Source organism: Ctenocephalides felis, unplaced genomic scaffold, assembly GCF_003426905.1.
Source record: "Ctenocephalides felis isolate EL2017-DRISC unplaced genomic scaffold, ASM342690v1 CF-g0.4_SCAFFOLD_00845, whole genome shotgun sequence".
Taxonomy (NCBI): Eukaryota; Metazoa; Arthropoda; class Insecta; order Siphonaptera; family Pulicidae; genus Ctenocephalides; species Ctenocephalides felis.
In genome coordinates, this window is record NW_020536999.1 from 18576423 (window position 1) to 18593396 (window position 16974).

The 16974-nt window shown below is 28.7% G+C and overlaps 1 protein-coding gene across 1 annotated transcript in view; it reads left to right on the forward strand.

The window, feature by feature from the left end:
* The window catches only part of LOC113363907 (kalirin), a gene marked incomplete at its 3' end in the record, with an annotated part of 377607 nt that overhangs the window by 99058 nt on the left and 261575 nt on the right, over positions 1-16974 (forward strand). Inside the window, 1 exon segment of the mRNA XM_026606388.1 lies at positions 11607-11802. Coding sequence (XP_026462173.1) covers positions 11607-11802 — 196 coding nt within the window.

A 16974-nucleotide genomic window follows, 5' to 3' on the forward strand; every position in this document is an offset into this window, starting at 1 on the left:
AAAGCATATTTTTTCTTTTGATTTCCCCGTTAAAAGTTTCGCCCGTGCTCGCTTTTCCGCCTTTCCTACTTTTCCTGCTCCTTGCTGGTGCCGGGTGTTTTCTCCTATTTGAATAGCTCCAAAGGTCAACGAGTGAAAAGTTTTTCGCCTTTGGGTGTATGTGTATGTGTGTGCGTGTGTGTGTGTGTTTTCTTTTTTGTGATAAATTTACCAGATCCACTTTTCATTTCGTTTCGCGGGAGTGCGGAAAACTTTATGAGAGATTAACGCAAACGCTGGAGGTTTTATCTCGACCTTTTGGGTCGGAGGAGCTATTAATATTTTTGGACTTTTTGAAGTATGTATTTTAAACAGTGTTGGCCTTAAACGGCCTTAAAGATTTTTTTTATTATTTTAAATCTTTGGATCTTATTTGGTTAGTTCCAAATGCCTATGTAGAGATTTTAGTGAAGTGAACCTTGGTGGTAGCGCTCAATTAAAAAATAATCCAAATTTTTAAGTAAAATCCTTTGCAATTTTCAAAATCTTTAAAAATCTAATTTTTTTCAAAGTTTTAAGAAATATCGAAGCGTTTTTAAAAAAAATATTTTTGATACAGGAAGTACCAGCAGTTTGCCTTAAGGCATGATGTCCTGCACCACTAGTTTCAAATCACTTTATGTAATTTTGCTAGACTTCATCTATGACAAAATAATTTAAAAAAAACTCTGTCAATTACCATGCAAATAATTCTACTATTCACGTAAAACTCATTGTTTCTACATACCTCGTCCCACGTTTCACATTCCTGTACTGCAGATGCATTTTCAGTGGAAAAAGTAAATTTTCCGACCGGCGACATGGTGTTTTTCACGACTTTGAACTGACAAGTAATGGCTAGAGGAATTCATTACTTTTTAATTAAAATGTCGAAACGCCACTAGGTCTGCAAGTTTGTTTTTACGGATGCGTTTTGGCTTGCAGGAGGTAATAAAGGATTGTTTTACACGAATTTGGAAATAGAAATATTTTTCGATTCGAATTTGTTTAGTTGACTTTAAAGTTTGTTTAACTTTAAGTAATAGCTTAGATAGTATAGATGGCATTTTTTTTATTACTGAACTTATTTTCTTATAATTACAATAATTTTGAATACAAATGGGCAATTGTGGTGTCGACTATCCTAACATTTTACAAAACGTTATGTCGATATAATGTTCTAGGAATATTATTATTTATAAGCATTAAATTTCAAGTTTCTTGAATAATTTGATATCACTATTTATTTGTATTACCACGTTATAGCTACATTATTATAATTAATTTAACATGAATATTATAAATTAATAATGCCTAGTTGCTCACGAGGTAGAATTTTCAATAAACTATAATTTAAAATTACATTTTCGGAATAACGATTTAAATTCACTGCTTCAGATTGATTATTGAAATGGTAAACATTTTTAATTTGCAAATTTTTGTGCAAAAAAACAGATTCAAAAGTCTCGTTGTTAGGTTGCAACTAGGACTATTAAATGTTTTTATAGTTGTGCCTAAATATTTTGTTATAAACAATTTTGTAAGAACAAATTATGAAATAGTTGCGGTAGTAAATTTAAGGAGAAAAATCAATTTACTTAGAACAAATAAACCATGTTGAATTATGAAGAAAATTAACAATCATTGCCATTTGATGGTCTTACTATTTATCTTTAAAATATCTTAGAGTAAAGGAATGTGTTTTTCTGAAATACAGAAGTAAAGAACTGTTTCTTATATTCATAACTCATATGTTGAATATTTCTTTTAATGCCGTCCTGGTGTGAAAAAAGCTTTAGAAGCAGACTTTCTTGTACCGATCGCTAACTTGCATGTAATTATCGCTTCTCTGTCAAACCAGGTAATCCTATTAACAATTCACCTGGTGCAAGGATACAAATATTAATTAAAACTTTGTTAATATGCAGGTATTTTATAATAAATTGACTTTATTGAAAATTGTAAAAGTAAACATCAAAATTTATGGTAGGTAATGGTTAGCCTATACAGTTAATTTTTGTGGTGATACAGGCATCCATCCAGTTATTAAAAAAATTATTTTATTGAAATAAATAGATCATTTTTATTGCTTACCAAATATGCAAATATAAAAAAAAATGTTTTGAATATTTATTTCACATTTGAAACTTAAGACAAAACTATTTCAAACCAACTTTATAATTCAGCTTATTATCCAATTAGTAGTAATGGATTTCTTTTTACTACTCCTTAGATAATTAATTTCTTTTTAGTTTCTATAAAGGACTTTTTTACGTTAATTACTAATAACTAAAATAAAATAATAAAAAAATAGTCTAGATTCTTTAACAATTACACATGATTAAATCCTATAAGTTGTAGTTAATACAAATAATAAGTTTTTTTCGTTGCTTATAATTTCGATTTCGAAACTATTGAAGGAATTAAAATTTTAATGAAGATAGTTATAAGTTAAATCAAAGTTGTGCAATTCTGAAATTTTACGGCGAACAATAAAACTGAGCAATAGTATATAAGAGCCATTGCCCTCTTCAAATAAGAATCCAGGTGCGCGCAACATTTTAAAGGTAAATTTCTATTACACATTTTGAATCATGAAATAATAAAAAATGTAGTCAAATATATAATATTATAACATGGTGTTACTTATTTTATGTGATGATAATAAATTTATGAAAAAAGACGTGTGCTGCGATAAATATTATAAGGGAGGAAAATGTTTATATAATATATTTTACTTATAAAATAGAGCTTGGTTTATAAAATATTTATGAAAAATTAAAAATTCTAACTTCAAAATATGTAAGCAGTAAGTAAATGTTTTTGATTAGAATGATTATTTTGATTTTTATTATTTGGCGTTTTGTGGACGTAGTATTTTCATTTTTGTGCCCCTATTTTTGCATCGCTCTCGTATACCCTTGGCAATATGTTATTTTCATTCATTTTGGAATTTGATAATTTGTAGTATCTTTTCATTTATATTTTACGGAGACCGAATGTTGTCATCCCGCGTGTGAAACCAATCAATAAATTCTTCATACATTTCTATAGCTCCATTGTTCCTTCTATCGATTTATTTATACCCCGTGTGCAGTAATTTAATCTTGTCAAGAGATGTTCGTGAAAAGCTTTTAGGAAAATTCCTATAAATTCAATTTATATTATAGGTATGTGTTCTTGTGTATTTGAAAATCCCGCATTATTCCGATATAAGGAATTCATTCGCACCTGTGCTTTTTCTAATTCAATTCCTGGAGAGGAAAAAATCGTTTGAAGGAGTATTTTTTACATATGTAAGATTTTCCGCTTGTCTTTTGGTATTATCTCATTGCTTTTCATGATGAAGTGGCAAAAAAATGAAATCACGTTAATTGCCATGTCAATCATATGTGTTTGACGCTAAGAAGTTCTGCATGAGGCATGAAAAAGTTTTAATATAAGGCCTTGTTAGTCATATATGTGGGACATAGAAAATAGTGTTTTTTTTAGGAATTTTGGTAAACAAAATTCTTTCTTTGGTACGTTGAGTTTCCTTGATACTTTTTTAACTAAATTATCTAATTAAGTGGCCATCCATGGCTGTGAAATTATCGTGGCGATAAACGATATTATTTTGATTAATTGATTCATGTATTAAGGTTTGTTACAATATTAAAAATTTACACGAATATTTTAAAAACTTTCTTTAAAGTTCAATATTAAAATTAAGTTTTGTAGCTGATATATATTTTTTTAAATAAATATAGAGTGATCCAATGTGATTTGAAAATAAGACAAGTTTTTATTTGGCACTAAGATGCCTTTGAAGAATTTGTATATATATATATATATATATATATATATATATATATATATATATATATATAATCACGTATTCCCTTCATATGATTATATTGAATTTTATTCCATAATACGTTTTCAGCTCACCTTTTGCATCTTTTCTCGTCTGCCATAAATATGCTTTCTATAGGAATGTTTAATATGTCCTTTTGAGTGGTTTCATAAGGAATAATGTCGGATAACATGGTATCCTTGAGGAAAATTGAAAAGTTCTATCGAAAACACGATATCATGATCGACCTCTAGTCAAAAATAAGAGGCTTAAACTTTTTCGTAAATGTAATATGCGAATAAAGTAGTGTTGTGTTTTTAGTCAAGAATTTTTTTTGCAATTTTATATCTAAATTCATTAATAAACTATTATACTTAGTCCTGATAAGTTAACTTTTTTATTTTACTTCTATCTTACCATAAGGGTGGTCCTTAGGTTTGTCCGACTCATTCTGCAATCGGGTGGGATGAATTTATCTGATTTATCTTAAGTTAAAGGTTGTAAGTTTAGCCCAGGATAGGCAAAGTAATCTATTATAATTTTAATAAAAAAAATTGTAGATTTTTGTATTCATAATTTTTTACTGCAACTCACATAAGGATCACACCTCACGTAAATGCGTTTGTGATCTAATCACAGATCCAATTTTTTTTTAAGGATTATATTTACATTTATCAGTTTTTTACCTCTTTTTTATGATAAAGTTGTACCCATATATTTCCATAACAGATAGTGTTTCCTAACTTTTAGCTTCTGTATCCGACTCTTGTGGGAATTATTGGAGCGTCATGAAATTTGAAGGAAATGTCAACTGCAGACTTTTCTGTCCGATATTGGCCTCGAGTGATTTATAAATCGCCAGTCATTTGTTATAGATATGCCCGATAAAGGAAAATCGAAAATACTATTTTTCTTTATATATATATATATATATATATATATATATATATAATATATATGTATATATATAAATTCGAAACGAATCGAAAATCGAGACGTAAGAGTTTTAAAAATAGATTGATTCAGTTTTGATATACTGCGTAGATAGAACAAGTGGATATTATGAAAGAGCCATTGGTTTTTGTACTTCTAATGTATATAGTTATATGTATGTAGAATTTTGTATGATGAGTGGAACGAAATATAAAATCTTTACATATCTTAATGAACACACTACAAATAAATTACAAATAAAATTATAGTCGTTTCGAGACCGCGATATGTCTCATCTTCAGTGTAAATTCTTACTGTAAAAAATATTTATATTGTAGTATATCGTGCTCCACCGGCCCTTTGAAACAACTTTATAATTTGGCTTCATATTCTTGTATTTTTTATATTTTTTAAAATCACTTGTAATTCGCAAGCGGTATCTTTTGCTTTAGTATATATTTAGCATAATATCACAAAACCGTTATTTATTGGAAAATTGACGATTCCATTTGAAAATGCCGAGGAACAAGACATGCGTAACGATCTGTTATAAGAATTGGTCAAAAGAAATTGTATCGAATGTAATGTCGTTTCTGAATGATTTAATAATAAAATTATTTATGTTTTGATATTGTTAAATCTTTATAAAATATAAAATGTATATCATGTTCAGAATTAAGTATATCGATACGAGTTTTACTTTGTAAAGATGAAACTTGATTTTTTCTATTAATTTTATTGGGCTCGCTTACCTAGAGCATTTAGCCACCTACAACAATTCATATTTTCTTTATATTCTATATCATCTTTATATATTCAACATTATCTTGCATATATATTCTACAGTATCTTTTTTATATATATATATCCTATTCTGAATAGGATCTTAATGTTCTTCCAACTGATTTCTTCATTCTTCTTTTTTGCTTCTAAATCTGACCTTGAATTCTAATTTTTTCTTCTTGCTTCTAATTTTTTTTTCAAATAATTCAACTTAAATCTGATCTTCTCCAGTTCTAATTAATTCTTGCTTTCTTCTTATTTCTAATTTTATTCAAATTCAATTCGACAATTCTAATTATATTTAATTTCATATTAACTATTTTCAAATTCTACTTAATTCTATTTCTATACAACTTCTAATGAACTTTTCGTATTTTTGTATGTAATTGTCAAGAATCGATCCAAGGACGAAATCTCATCTTCCTTATATAGGGATTATATGATCTCAAAATTTCAATATTTGAAAGTAGAGGGCAAAAGATGTGTAAGCAGCCATCGCCATCGGGATTCTTCGTTAGTTGTTAGTCTTTTTATTTTTAAATACGGTAATGATGAATATATTCAATATATTGAATATATTCCATAAATATTGAAAATTATTGACTTTTTAATAGCTAACTGTTCGGCAGCCACAAAAATTTAAATCAAAATATTTTAAGGGTGTGTTTAAATGATTTAAAGTTAATCAAAAGATTAGTGCCCGTTTCAAGCAAAATATTTAATTTCTAACAAGTGTGAAATATCTATTCAACTTATCTCGGTGTCTTATTTACAATATAGTTCTTATTTTAAGCTGTGTTATTGTAATTTAACTCCATTGTCCATTGTTCTGAATTACTATAATTATTATTATGCACCACACGTCTATGTCTACAGAATAATAAACAAGGAGCAGAAATGCGTTCTAGCATTTAACGGGTGCACGATAATTACTTTAGATTTTTTCGCACTTATTCAACGTGCTAAAATATTTGACTTGGAAAAAAGACAAGTTGGTAATAAATAATCCAGAATTTTTATTTCATTCTAAAAATAAAATAAATACATTGATCTGCTGCTATTAGTCCAATGTTGCATCTTTCTCCCTCTACTTTCAAACATTATTGTGAAAAATTTCTACTTTCACCTGTTTTGGAGATATTGGTGTTGGACCGTTTTACCCACGAACTTTTAAGTCTCGCTCGTTCCTATATAAAATGTATAAAGATGATACTATCTATAATCACATATATCTATAAAAGTAGTTTGAATGTACATTTTGCCACAAAAATTTCATGATTTTATGAATTTAATTTCCGGGGCGATTGAACTGTCAGCTACCCTAAAATGGCACATCGTGTCAGGTTGGGAACACATGCGTGGGACTCGCCGAAGCTCACAATTGTAACGTCAATAAATTGCAATATTTGTGTTTAATAATTGAAATTTCTGTGTATTGTTTTTGAACATCTAATCTTCCCACGATTGGGATCTTGGTAATGGGAATACTCTTTTTATTATTTATGTACTTAAATAACTAATTATTATTTATTATTATTATTTAAGTACATGAAGAAAGTAAGTAAGTAAGTAAAAAATTAAAGTAAGTAATTAAGTATGTAAAAATTAATTTTTACTACACCTTTATCAAACATATCACATACAAAAATAAAAATGTAACATTTGTACATTTTCCAATACCTAGATTTAATCCTTTTTTCTGGAATTGTACAAAAACATGAAATCTAATCGTTTTATCACCCACCTGTACTATTGTTGTACGGGAAAACGTTTCAGTCGAGAATTTTCATTAAAAGCAAACTGTGAAATCCATTTTCTTTGGCCTTTACTTTTGTGGAAGGCAGATGTCTACCCATTTTCCGAATAGTAATTAAAGTAAATAGCAGGACTTGCCCAATAATTTAAAATGGACTCATTAAAAGGAAGGAGGGAGTATAAAATGTGATTTATTAGGTTTTGTAATTGGATTTTATATTTAGATAATTTATTAAGGTAATTATTACTGAAAATTTAATAGGAAGGTGTATTTAATAGGTGGAAATATAATTTTGTCTATATTTTAAACTTAAGGTTTAATTCCCAAATCTACAATATTTTTAATTTTTGATACTTTATTTATATTAAATTAAAAGTTTGATGGAATAGAACAAAAGTGATACATTGATTGAATGATATAGAGTCTACATACAATATACAAAATCAATATGATCTTTTGATTACTATTAATATATATTATATAGAAAAATGTTCTGAAGTTTACAAATGGTATACAAATTAGCTAAAATTAATTAGCTAAAGCTAGAATTTTATCACAACGTATAGAATTTCCACAAAGCCACAAATAGATTTTCTTTTCCAGTAATATTAATTTACAGTTTACATCAACAGTATTAAATTTCTGTTTCAAATTTATATAAACAAAATAAGTCTTAATTAATTTCCTTAATTAATTACTTACATTTCTTGGCTTTATTGGCAACATCTACAAACAAATACGTAGAGTTCATTACTGAGAATAAAAGCTTGGGTTGTTACCAAGAAGAATTAAAGTCGTTTGATTGTTTTGGAAGTTGACTCATTAATTAATTATCGAAGACTGATTGATTTAATTTAATAGGAAAAGAATAATACAAATATATGCAGGTTACCAGCAGCTAATATTATAATTGATAGATTTTTCATTTGCCACAAAGTGCACCTTAAGATATTGCCAATTGAATCGAAAGTATTTCTATATTATTTTCATTCTTTATCTTATCCTCTTTAACGATATCTTATATTTTATTAAAATGAAAATCACATTTCAGTTTATTGCTAAAACATTTTCATAAAGATAGCAGCAGAATTGTTTCGCATAATTCCAAATCAGCAGGAGAACTTCTGCTGTTATCATTAAATCTCTGACATTCTTTGTGGACTCTCATTCTTCTACTTTATATTCTTAAAGGCGAATGATATAGAGCAGGGGAGGAAAACATTTATTTTTTCATTTAATAAAAAATAATACTATATGTTCATACTTACATTTCACGAGGAACACTTTCGATTTTCAATCGAAAGGATTTTGATGAAATTTTGCATAGTGAAAGAGTTAATAGTCAAGACTAACTCCTTAAAATAATATAAACCTGTGAGAAAAGGTTTAATGATGTAAACTAATTAAAGTTTTGTCAGTCAGACCCATTGTCAATGTAAATATCGGTATGTAAATATTTATTACAGTAAATATTTTTATAAATACTTAAACTATTTAAAACTTTGGTATTTAAGTACATACATACATATACACATGCATTATACACACATACATTTGAATATCTGTGCACTTATTTTCAATTATATATAATTAGAAAAAATCATTAAAAATTAAATTATGCATTTGTTAAAAATTATAATTAATAATGTTCTGGGTGTATATTTCCCTGTGTATATCACTAGGCTTCTTCTTTTTATTTCTATTATCTGGGTCATTTATCCTCACCTTTTTTGATAAATTTGTGAAATAAAAGCTCATACGAATTTTTCGATCCTCTCAAGTATGTCTACATAACCATAACAGGATTCATACAATCTTTTAGTATCATACTTTTTTTTCCCAACCCTTAAACCAAATTTCTTTATAGTTTATCTATCAAGGGGTAATGGAATATGTAAATGGAAGAAGGTTTGAGCATAACTGTTTCGGAGAGGCATTTATTGTTGAAGATGCGAACGCTTAGAATACATATTACGCATTTTTCTTAAAGAAAAAATATTCTCTCACAGAAGCTTATATTGAAACAGATTTAAACGAGGAAAATCTGTTTGGGGTAACTAGATTTATGTTAATTTTTAAAAAAATCATGTTTAGGATTTTCTTAAGAATAGTTTTGATAATAATAATACACTTGGTTTAATTTAGTTTTGTGGTTGTCCGAGTTACTTGATTTCTTCCATTTTTTTTTTGAAAATAAAAATCTGAGTAAATCTGAACAAATCAGACAGAAAACGAAACTGAATCCAATCCATATTGTGAAAATATCTGAACTCAAAAAAACTTGGACAAAGAAAAAATACAAATGTTGGACGATTTATAAAAAAGTGAAAATACATGAAATTAGTAGCAAAAATAAGTAGGTAAAAGTTCGAAAAGTAAAATGTATAAAAAAATAAAAATGAAGGATGACAGGTGAAAGGAGCAATATATAAGGAGTACCATCCTGAACCAAAGCTCGAAAAAAGAGCACAGGATTTGTTGCTCTCACACTCAAGGATCTGCATTTGGTCAAAACGATAATAAAAAATACTATAAAAGTGATTTGTAGGCTAGATTTCTATCTCTGAAAATGATTGAATGGGCAACTTGTTATATGATGCATAAATATGATAAGTGAAATGATAACTCAAATGATTTATATATTATTTTTGTTTTATTGTGTATAATTTAAAACGTGTACAGTGCTTTGTAGCCAATATTTGAATGGAATAATTTCATAATAAAAAAGTTTATATTTCTGCAATTAGATCAATATATATATATATATATATATATATATATATATATATATATATATATCAGAGATCATTTTTTCTTTTGTATTCCTATATAAACTTCTAATATTATCTTGAGTATCAAAAGTGGTCAAGATTTTCCCCAAGAATTATTATGAATATTTTTTCAAACAAACTATTGGTTTTGAATATTCATATATGTTATATATATATATATATATATATATATATATATAATATATATATATATATCATATTTCTAGCTCTGGGAAATTATTGATTATGGTCTCATATGAACCCCTTGTACTACATGTAGAATTTCAACTCATATGCACGAGCCCCTCAGTATGTATATTTTGTATATTTGAAATTTTGCATTTCAACTCTTAAAGAAAAACAATGATTTCCAGCTGAAATAACATAATTACCACTTAGGAAAAAAATTCAATTGCATATATTTAATTTTATAGGTATATTATGGGTATATTCATACATTTATTAGTACTATATATAAAGAAAGTAATTTGAATTTAAATGTTCCATTTACTGCACTATTTAGAAAAGAAAGGTTTTTCACAAAAACAAGCAGCATATTGAAAACAATGTTTTGAATAAACAATTATATTTAACAATGATATACAAATTGTTTTAAATTTATCGTGTGCCTATCCATTTCTGATGGAAAACACTTAAGATTATGACAAATTCGTTTGTTTTAATTTAAATGCGAAGAATGGTTTAACTAAACATTTATTTTAAGATAACTTATAATAATGATAGATATACAGGTTAGTGCAGGGTTCCCAACCTATGGGTCGCTCTCTCTCATGGGGTGCGAGGCTGTATCCAGAGGGCATTCAACTGTTTACTAATAATACTATTTTAGAAAATAAAACAAAAACTCTGAAATTGAATAAAAATTGAATGAATGAATATATTCATTATTTATTTTTTTTACATAATGTTATATATTAATTTTTAATCTGATAATTAAATTCTAATATCAGTTGAATATTTATGATTTTTTTTTTTAATTAATGGATGCGTAACGATTTTATTTATAACAACGAGGCGGCGAGGTACGAAAAGGTTGGAAACCACTGATTAATAGTTAATATTTAATAGATATCTTTAAATCGATATTAAAATATAATTACGTTAAAAGTATGTACCGAGATAGTTAAGAAATATGCTCTATCTAAGCTCAAGATGTTTTGTATGTGAAGACAAGTTTTTTAATTTTCGATATCAGGGGCCGTTCAAGTATTACGTGAGCACTATAGGGGACGGGGGGTATTTGATTTGCTTATTTTGGGCAATTTTGGGTAAGAGCTTTGCTTACTTTTGCTGACAAGGGGTTGGGGGGGGGGGGGTAAATAATTGTGATAAACCTGCTTACGTAATACTTGAACGATTCCTCACCAAGTGGTGGGAGGGGTCCAAAAATCCTTAAAAATCGATCACGTGACTATTGAACGTCCCCTTATTGTTATATATTATTGTACTATATTCATTATTATTTATAAATTTTATTTTCCTCTTCCAGTGACGATGTAAGGGCCATAGGTTTCACTGTGATAGTCGACATGCGGGGTCCAGCCACGGGTTCTGCGAAACCTATTCTGAAGGCCCTCCAGGAGCTCTGTCCGCCAGGGGTGGTGCACCAGGCCGTGGTCGTCAGGCCTTCTGGACTCTGGCAGAAGCAGCGCGCTGGCATCGGATCGCAGAAATACAAATTCGAGGTAGGATTCATATATCTAAATTAGAAATAGAGACAAAAAATTAATATCTATTTGCATTTTTATATGATTAAGGGGCACACCTAGTGTGAAAATATCAAATAAATTATACCTTTAAAAATAACATACTAAAATTTTAAATCGATATCTTAAATAGTTTTTGAGTTACAGCCATTTAAAAGAGTATATACATAGTATATAGTATAACGATCATTTTATCCAAACGCGTTTTTCCCGAAAGGGGGCGTCCATTAATCACGTGAGCGAGTTTTTAAAGATTTTTGGACCCCCTCTCCCCCTTGGTGATATATGGTGATATTCAAAATTACTTCCCCTCCCCCATCGTGTATCTTTATTTGCGTGAAAAAACATCACGTGTATTTTTATTTGCGTGAAAAAACTTAAATTTTTGAATCTTTTTGTAAATGTTTCAATTTTTTAAAAAAAATCAGTTAACAAATAAATACACGTGAAAATTACTATACCCCCCCTCCCCCAAGTGATATTTCGTGATTTTTTATCAAACCCCCTCTCCCCCTAAAAACCTCACGTGATTAATGGACGCCCCCAAACAGCATTTTTCGAATTTGCTGGAGTGATTACTCGAAGTCAAATGATCCGATCGCTACCAATTTTTTTTGCATCTCTTCTATATAGTTCTCCATACGATGACCCTCCAGTCTTTTGATCTGATCAAAAATCGAATTTTGGCATGCCAAAAACGGCCAAAATTTTTTTCTTCAACATGCCGCCATTTTGTCAATTTTTTTTTGTTAGCCCGAGGGTCATCGTACAGACAATACGTTTTAGTTTAACGAGAATTTTTTTTAATGTTTTATCAACGGAGAATGTTGCAATCATTCCAGCAGTGGAGGACCTTTTTTGTGCTGCCTTTTGTGTCATTTCAAAAATATTTAATATTTTATGTCAAAAATTTTACTGTCTTTTTTCAAAACATGTGTAAATGTACCCTCAAAATTTTAAATAGATAGATACACTAGTTTTTTTTATTTTAATTTCCAAAAATTGCCGTTTTTAGGTTGTTACACTAGGTGTGCCCCTTAATCTCCAGATAAATCTGTAATTTGGACGTAAAATGGTTTTGGTAGTGTGTATGTCTTTGATTAGTATGTGTCATATAGTATATATATATATATATATATATATGTGTGTGTGTGTGTATGTTTGTGTGTACTTAAAGTTTATTATGGGCGTTGTTATAAATAAACGTAAATGCAGGTTATTAGTCTCATGTTATATGAACCATATGTGACGCCGCAGCGGTTTAATTACGAACATAGAATCATCAAATCTATGTAATTACATTTGTCAGACTGTTTATGACGTTTATCTAATGATATCTATAACTGTTAACTAATGCATTTTGCATATATTTATTATAAACAACACATAACTCAATAGCCTTTGTACCCACAAACAAAATTTTGTGTTTTTGTATCATTTGTAGCATCGTTGTTAGATACAATATATTTAACTATATATACATATGTCTACATATATTTGGGTGGTCCTTAATATGGACATTTTCCAATTTCCTTGCTCCCAAGGGCTCAAATGGTTCCAAATTGATAAAAAACTTTTCTGAAAGTTTCAGCTCTTGATATTAACTTTTAGATAGTGCGCAATTCAATCAAACTTTGTATGGAAATAGCATGGAAAAATTTTTGAAAATTCAAAAAAAAAATTTTTATGTATAAATTAGCGACAAATTTATTAAAAGTAAAAATTCGTGTAATTCTTTATTGAAAATTCGACGCTCTGCATAATTTTTGAAATTCTTTTATGCTATTTCCATACAAAACTTTGATTGAATTGCGCTCTATTTAAAAGACAATATTAAGAGCTTAATACTTTCAGAGAATTGTTTATCAATTTGGAACCATTTGAGCCCTTGGGAGCAAGGAAATTCGAAAATGTCCATATTAAGGACCACTCTAATATATATATATATATATATATATATAAATATATTAACTACAAATGATACAAAAACACAAAATTTTGTTTGTGGGTATTGTATTTAAAAAAAAATAGAACCTGAAGAATAAATCTAGTATAACCATTTTTTCTGCAAATTTTATATACCAAGTGGATTTAAAAAAATGAACTTTTTATCATACCTTAAAAATGAATTTATTATTAATTATATCTTAGTTAGAATTTAATAATTGATATTGTCTAATACTAATTATATAATTATACGCCCAATCTTTTTAAAATAAACCATGTTTATTTTATTATTATCAATTGCACATATATTAAATGTAACTTCAGAAAGAACCTAATGATACTACATCGTGTAACCGAATATGATTTATTTTTGGAACACTGCTCGGTATTCGCAAAAACAAACAATTAATTCCAACTCTAATGAAGATGATTTATTTCTACTTCTTCAATCTGCCCGTTATTTGCTTTGCTATAAATCACAATTTATAAGTATTTTCTCTAGTTTCCTTAAGTTTTTCATCATTAACCTCATCAAGTGCGACAGTTTGCAAATTATGTTCGGCAGCAAAACAGTCTTAGTTGTTGACGGGCGTCCAGTCCAGTCGGCGCCGATGGAAATCCTTGGAGATGGATTTCTTAGATCGTTCAATCTTAGATTGAGGATTAAATATAGGATAGTTATAGTTATTTGAGAAAAGTATACTGGAACAGTAGTGTAATTAATTGTGTTTTTTGTGAATTGTAAAAAAGATTTTCTTTAGAGCGGTTTTTGAAGAGAAAGGTAAATTCTTCTTTGTCCTAGATTGTCGCAATCCTATTTATAATAGATGTCATTTATTAATCTTGTTTTTATTATTGGCGTAAAAATATTTTTTTAACTCTATTTTATTCAGCAATCAGAAATACATATGAATTCCTATAAGCTAAATTGACAATATTTGAGAGCGATATGTAAGAAGAACTCCGATGAGATCTTCTTAGTTTAACAATTAAAAAGATAATTATATATTGAAACTAATCTAAGACTAAATCGAAAGGCCATTGACGTTTTAATCTTTTCACGCCGAATGGTTGTAAAATGTCGCCTATTGATGGGTTTTAATGTGATTCCAGTTTACCTTTGTATTTTTCCTTAAATTCTTTGAACGTTAATTGCACCGTTTTCATGTTGAGATCGCTGCGAATGGTTTCATTTGTAACGTACCACGGAGAATTAAGTCTTGTACGTAAAATTTTTGACTTAGTTCTCTGCATTATAGCTATATTTGATTTGTAAGCACATCCCCAGAGCTCAATTCCGTAGGTCCAGATTGGTTTAATGATTGACTTATATAGCAATAACGTATTTTCAACAGAGAGCTTAGACTTTTTACGCTGTAGCCAATCAAATTCTTTCAATTTGATCATAAAAAAATGAGCGTAAAAATATGAGAAAAGATCTTAGTAAATTTCAACAAATCCATCAAAGATCAATTTTTTCAAAGACCAAGTCATCTAAGCGGTTGAACAAATTGTACATGTTTTATATACTGAAAATTGGGAAATAATGAAGTTCTGTTAAATATTTTGAAAAATAATATTTTTACTTTCACGACAGGAAATATGCATTTTTTGGAAAAATGCAGGAAACTCATATTTAAAATTAACAGAAACGAGATTCTTGTGTACGACTTGGGCTTTTACTTCAATATTAAATTTTTCACCAACTATTGTTATTATATTTTAAAGAATCATAAGCTATAAGAAGCATATGCATTACCACCACGAATGCACATCTAGTACATCATCTTTTTAGCCCTTTTTTCCTTCTGAGTCACTTTCTGTTAGCTCTGCTTTAGATTTATACTCTTATTCTTTGGTAAAAATAGGCTATTTTTAATAAAAACTAGCTGTAAGTGGAATTCTGTCTTAAGGCAATTAAGGCATCGTGCCTTAAGGCAAATTGCTGGAACTTCCCGTACCAAAAATTATTATTTTTTTAAAAACGATTGACATTTTTAAAACAAATTTACTTCGATAAATTAAAACAAAAAATTACTTTTTTTTGAAAAAAAAATTTTTTCAAAAAAAAATCAATTTTTTTTTTTTTTTTTAAATTTTTTTGGAAAAAATAATGTTTTCTTTATTTTGGCATATTTTGGAAGATCTTTTTTCAAAACAATCGTACTGCTTTAACTGCATAGAGACAAAATGTCAAAGCGCGTAAGCGCCGCGTCGACGTCTAACGAATAAATATGGTACGGAACCCATAGGAATGCAAACAAAATTTATACTTATTGTTAAAATCTCTATAAAATATCTGATAATTTGATGTGCATATGTCTAATGATCATTTTTGACCGCCAAATGGCATTTTTTTTACTTTTTTTGTTAGATCTCCGAAACCGCTAGACCTGCCCTCATGAAAATTTGATCAATTCTTCATCTTGTCAATACAAGTCAAATGTTTTTTTGAATTATTAAAATCGGACGCTCCGTTCTCTTAAAAACTGAGTTACCGTTTTTGGCACTTTTTGCCCCGTATCTTGGAACGGCTGGACCTGCCTTCGCCAAAAACTAATCAGCACGTCTCCTTATCAATACGAATCGAATGTTTTTTGAATTATTCAAATCGGTTGATCCGTGTTCCCGAAATCGTCGACGAAAATTTGTATCCGCACATACATACACACACGTACATACATACATACATACACACACATACACATACATCCATTTTTTCTAAGGTATGCCAAAATGTTCAGAAACCTCTGAAACGTAAAGATATATAAAAATTTTCATTTTCGATTTTTTTGCGATTACTATAACTTACCCTACGGGAAGTTAACAAGAATCTTTAGTGTACGAGGTACACACACATCTTAATACTTGATTTTTCACAACTATACTTGTACACAATTTGAAAAAATTATAATCCAGAAAAGAGCAACTGCATTTACTATAACAAAATGCACATCTAGTAGGTACTCCGGGTACATCATCATCCTTCTTGTCTTTTTCCCTCTGAGTCACTTTCAGTTAGCTCTGCCCGAGATTTATACTGTTATCCTTCGTCGTCCTTTCATGATTTCTATTTGTGTCATCACAAATATGGATTCACAACCAAGATGAAAAAATAAAATAAAATAAAATGTAAGTGTCATATGTTTTTCATTCGTTTATATCACAGGCGGGCGGTGGTGCGGTAAATTAAATAGGATTCTT